At 44.1% G+C, this 6,000-nt stretch overlaps 1 protein-coding gene across 1 annotated transcript in view; it reads right to left on the reverse strand.

Annotated features, from left to right (window-relative positions):
* LOC119445362 (39S ribosomal protein L20, mitochondrial-like) overlaps window positions 1-5,309 on the reverse strand; it is a 55,154-nt gene extending 49,845 nt beyond the window's left edge. Inside the window, exon 1 of the mRNA XM_037709670.2 lies at window positions 5,127-5,309. Coding sequence (XP_037565598.1) covers window positions 5,127-5,219 — 93 coding nt within the window. The 5' untranslated portion in view covers window positions 5,220-5,309. The remainder of the gene's footprint in view (window positions 1-5,126) is intronic.
* Between the last annotated feature and the right edge of the window lie 691 nt (window positions 5,310-6,000).

Consider the following 6,000-nt stretch of genomic DNA (forward strand, 5'->3'; position numbering starts at 1 on the left):
ATTAAAACAGAATCCCCATACGCTTTGTGTAATGCCACCCTGCCTCAGATAAGTGCACTCTTTCTTGAAGAGAACAGCCTACAGAGTGCTTCTGCCACCTTGTCAGACTCCATGCCTAAAAGCGAGAAGAGGAACCAAGGTGCTCGATTCTGCGTTAGATCATAGGAAGCAAACAGGCAACGAAGAAACAGAAAGGAGAAATCTGTTACGTTTAACTTAAATGTAGAAATATTAAATAAAAGGGAAATGAAAATGGACACACAACTTGCCACAGGTGGGGGCCGAACTCACATTGCAATATTATGCGAGCAAGCTACCTTCCTTGTGTCAGCTTTCTTAGATATTCGTGTATGCACACAAGATTAGCCCTATAACTATGCACTGTTCAAACAGGGGCTCACATCTGCATTTCCTACACTGAAAAACTTGGATAACCACTGTTTAACATTACGCACTATGGTTATCTAGACCATCTTCCATCTATTCATTGAATTGCATAAACCACTCGTGAAATCTGCCATTCAGATTCAGATTGTGCTCTTTGTTGTGGCTGTCTTACACTAGCACCCTAGCAACACCACAAAAACAGCAAGGGTTCTTTGAACCTCAAATGTCCTGTCATTTTCATGCATATTGCGACAAAGGAAAAGAATCACATTTGCACAGGTCCCCTTTCATAACATGCACTTTGCATGGCAACATCTCATCACAGAAAGAATAAACAGTCTTTTCACCTTTAAAAAAATTATTCATATGCCTAGAAGAGATAAGGAAGTGTTTCATCCATCAATGCACATTTCTTGTCAAGCGATGCTGCCTGGTCAGAACACTCTTGAAACTGATACCGTGCCCATTCTTTTAGCTTTGCTAGCGTGCTCAACTCTTGTTTTTTTTGTCAATTTTGCAGTAAGAGGTTAATAACTAGAAGAGAAAATGAAGGCTGAGCTTGCACTTTTTAAATTTTGTGCCAAAAGCCTAGTGATGTCCCATATTCACACATTTCAAAGCCTTTCCTCACATTCAGACATTGTTGTGCTGTAGAAACTTGCTCAGTTCAGCCTTTAGAATAACAGATAAACCACTGAATAGGTCCATGCATACTCCATCAGCATCATCAGGGCAAAGTGGTGTGGGAAGGATAAGTCACCTGCCATCTTTTGCCTTGGCATTTGTTCTGGTTTATCAAGCCTGCTCTTATGGTCCGGCTGTTTTGGTCTTGTAGATGGACAGCTAATAGTAGCACAGCTCTTTGGTATCCTTTAAGCACATCCTTGTGGGTTACCTGCCAAATGCATCCATTGCATTGCTCTGATCTAAAAGCAACTTTCCTGGAGAATGGAAGAAATACCATACTTTTCTACCATCTTGTGATCCTTCACAATGCAGTGCTTTGTTTCAAGGGACACTTTCTTTTTGACAGCGGTCACCTGGTCCAGGACACCTACAGGCTGACAGCATCATAGACAGGCAAGAAAGGTGCCACACGTCAGCTACACCAGTATGGTACACATGCACATACGGTGCCGAAAAACATGGATCTTGTGCCCAGCCACGCTGAAATGTCAGGACCAAGCCTCCAGAGAAAAAGAGGACAGGTTCGGCCTGTAACTTCCACTGGGAGCAGTTAATTGAGGCGACCAGGGTTGATGGATGTACGAGGTACATATAGCATGCGCTAGCAGTCGTAGCATGAGAATGGTGGCCCGTCGCATGTCACTTGGTTTTGGTGTCCACATTGGATAAGTGCTGACTTGCTTCTGTCCGGCAAGTGCCCATCCTGTGTTCCCATCTTGTTCTTGTTTCACTGTTTTATCCTTCTTTGTTATAAACCAACTAGCCCAAGAGAATGTACTTCACAATGCAACTTGATGGAAGAGCCCAAGAGCTCACACTCTGGAATTTTTCTTTTTGTTAGCTGGAAGTCCGGCCTTTACCAAAGCATAAGCAACGTAGGTGCATAGTCGTAGTTTCATTTTCTACCAGCAATCAAGCAACAGTCGCTTAAAGACAGCTGCTTGTGCCTACAGAAAGAAGCACCCGTACACGAGCCTTTCAAAACATCTTGGCAGGTGCCACTACGATGCGAAATGCATGGATGGAATAAACTTTATTGCGATGACCAGGCTCTTGTTGAAAAATAAGTGAGCTAATTTGGCTGCTTTTCCCTGGTGTCCATTCATTCCGACAGCTGTTGCGAACAAAACTGACCCCTTGACTCAATGTTGTCGGCGCCCGGCGTGGAGAAATGAATAAAGGAATATGGTTACTGTCGTGCCGTCTCTGCTTCCATCGACACTGCTGCACCAATGCCCTGTCATGACTGTGTTCAGATTACTGCTGGCACACACTGGACAAGAGCAGGTCAGCAGTCCAACAGGTAAGCCATGTCTATCCCTTCACGATCCTTACGAGCATCCTGATCTAGGACGTCAACAATAGTACGCACAAAGCCAGCGCAATGCCACAGAACTAGAATTGCTGCATCTAAGGCAATGTCAAATGTTGCTCAGAGTGAGCCTGCAGGCATGTTCCAAGACACAGCTTGACGCCAACTGACAGTCCTGCCTCGACCCTCTATACACATTTCAGTGACAGTGGTGACTACATTCCCTGTGTAATAACTAGATACCAGAGCAATGCAATGGATGCTCAGGCCCTAAAAATGTTTTAGGCACCTACAACAGGCACTATTTAGGCAAATATACCAAATACTGTTCATTAGGTATGTATGGTTATATTAATCCTTTCAGTGTCACTCATGTACCGGTACACTTCCACGTTTTTATGTCCCGCCATGTTCTTTTTGTCAGATAGGATTGTGAGGATTACACCAAGAGAGCATTGCCCATTATCTTTGTCAATTTTTCATTTCTGCACAACCAGAAATAAACCACTGTGCTCATTTTATATCCGAGAAAAAAAAGCCAGACGCCGCAAGGGCTCGTAAGCACTTCCATTGTGCATCTGAGGATATATGATGATCCTTTGAAGAGTACAGCCCACTAAACCCTTCTTTTCTGAAATCCTTTTATTTTCTTGATAAAATTTAATGAGTGAAGTTGCGCAAGTTACGAGATTTATTTAACTCCACTGTGACTAGACACTACAAGAAAAGTTGGGAAAGCTGTGACAAAGAAGCATCATCCCAAGATTTTAAGGTTTCATGTAGTGCCTCTTTTTCAGTGAGTAGGATAGTTTGCACGCAGAAAAGAAATGTTCAACGCCTGTCAAATTTAGAGGCACATATTTGTACTTCTGAATGTTCGACACCCCTCATGATCTAATGCCCTTTTTTTCCAAGTGCAGAATGTTCGCTGGTCAGAACCTTTGACAGATCTTGCAGCAACGAAAGCTCCAGAATTTTGTCTGAGACATACGAAAGTTTTGAATTAACTCAATCAGAAACAGGTCCATCGGGGAATGTGGCTGTCTTTTCCTGAACATCCAAGATGAGCCCTGCATTCTGGGTCAGATTTGTGCCCGAGCATTCAAGTTTCTTGATCATACAAGAGCGCACAAGCATGCTGAGTCACCTTCAAGTGTATCATTGCGTAGAGAAGTTTGAGCCCTTCTCACAGTGATGCTCTTGTCTTCCGCAAAGCAGGTAACGACACCCTCTAAACCAGCAAAGTATTTGTGATAATAATTTACTCCTTTCAGCCAAGTTCCTCCAGCTTGTTATTCCTTTTTTTTTTTACATACATACTACAGACCACAACAAGGTCCAAGCAGGACAGGCACATCAGAGCAAAGAATATTACACTAATCGATGCAATGTATGGACAGACACATTAGCAGCAAAAATTACAATTATCAATAACATTATAGATATAATTATGCCAGGTCAAAGCACGGAAAAAGGCATTTATGGGCTCTCAAAATAGGCATTTATAGGACCGCTAAAGGTGCCACTAAAGTATATCTAAACCCATAGTTCATGGATTTATGCAAAATAGACAGGATAATGACGTAAGGATATAACGTAAGGAAAAAATTTGCCTTTTACCTATAGTTCTGTTATCTAGTAATAACCAATAAGCTGCAACAGATCCATACTTGTATGTAATGAATTACTTGTAATTAATTACATTTTTTGTAGTTTTGTGATTGATTACTTTTTACTCGGTAGCACTAACTGTAATTCAATTACTTTTTTTATCAGTAACAAATTAGGTGTAACCTGTATTCACAAGTAAAGCTTTAACGGGTGACACAGCTATGAGCCCTAGAATTTGGCGAGGTCTATAGTAAAATGTTTGCGGTCGTGCCACGCACTGCTCAAACAGGCACACCCAGGCACTACGCAGTGCTTTCGTGTTATTTTCAAGGTCTTCCAGATGTTGCATGATGAATTGTAGTGGTGCTGCTCCATTGTGATTGGCCACTCTGGACATTACTGCCATGAAATCACCCACATATTAATTTTCAGCTTTTCCCTACCGGGAGCACGTTCGAGCCCGAGCAGAACACACATAAAGCACTGCACTTTACAGAGGACCCAGCGACGAGCATTGGGTGGTAACCACGATCTCGTGTGCAGTGTGTTCATACGTTGCAACACTGCCCTTCGCTCCAGCGGGAGTGAGTTTTCAGTGTCGCTGCTGACGTCCTTACAAGAAAATGAAAAAAGACGAGCGACAAAAATTTTGAGAAGCAAGTTTTATTTATGATAGTATGAATGGCTGCAGAATATGCACTGAAAGAGCCAGGCCAGCAGCCAGCTCTTAAATATTTATTGAATTTGTGCAATGATAATAAAGGCTGGGACGAATGTAACACATACGTTTTTGATTACATTTTGGTAATTGCTCAATTATTTTCGTGGCGCAGTAATCAGTCAGTGCAAGTAAACTACTTTCACGAAACAACCTGAAGCTTTCATAAGGTGTACGGACACAATACGCACTTTTTCGAACCTTACCATTTCTCCGTTTCGAAATCATATGCCAGTGTCCATACCATTCACCTAACGCACTTTTTTACTGCACTGACATAAGGAAGCACGAGCGATACTGGTTAGCAACTGTTGCGCGCTTCGGAACTGCAAATAAACGGCCACCTCGCCCGTTTCGCCGCTCAGCAGATCGTGGAGGATGAAGCAGACGCGCCGCAATGGGCACACTTACCGCAGAGAGCTGGAAGATGCGCTGTCTTTTCCAGAACTTGCTTGCGCCGCTTTTTACCTTCACACCCAAGCTAATAGCGCTGAGGAATACCATTTCGCCAGCTCCCGAGACGGAGAAAACAGAACTTGCACGTGCTGCTAACCGCAACGTTGATGTCGATCGTGATTGTGCTGTTCCCTTTGAAACGAATCGCAACGGCACATGAATCGCGGCCGTGATTCATGCATGTAGTCTTGGCCAGTATGGCCATGTATGGCCCCAGCTACATGCTTCGGCCAAGGTAAATATACATGGTAGCGAAACTTCCATAGAAGCCCATACGTTAAAAACATGGCGGTTCATGGGGTTTAAGGCAGGGGTGGACACTAGTTTCGGTATTGGTAGAGTGTAGCACTCTACCAATGACGATTGGTACCAATCGACATTTCCTGGCTGCGTTTCGGCAACAGAATGGCATCAAAATGGATCCTATGCAGCGTTCTTGAGCTATGGTCCCTTGAATATTGGCTAGTCTGCCGTCCGCGCGCCGCGCCGTATGGAGAGGGCAGGACGCTTCCTGAATGAAAGTGCAGAGGGCGCTGCGAGCAGTGCTAATGCTACGCTCTTCGCTCGAGCGAGCAGTGCATGGCATTGTGCAATGTGCGGCCAGGCTTCCCATCTGGTTAACCTCCCTGCCTTTCCCCTCTCTTCTGTCTCTAGTGCGGCTGGCCGAAAGTTCTCGCTTCTCAACCTATGCGACCGTCAAACAACTTCGTTTTGCGACGAGATCAGTCGCGCGTCTGGTCGCGATCGCCAGTGGGAATGTGCCTTTACGTTGTGCGTGTGCTTAGGTGGCAGAGCTCGTCATTTGCACTTCTTGTTGGATTTTCCCCAT

Source organism: Dermacentor silvarum, chromosome 3 (assembly GCF_013339745.2).
Source record: "Dermacentor silvarum isolate Dsil-2018 chromosome 3, BIME_Dsil_1.4, whole genome shotgun sequence".
Lineage (NCBI taxonomy): Eukaryota > Metazoa > Arthropoda > Arachnida > Ixodida > Ixodidae > Dermacentor > Dermacentor silvarum.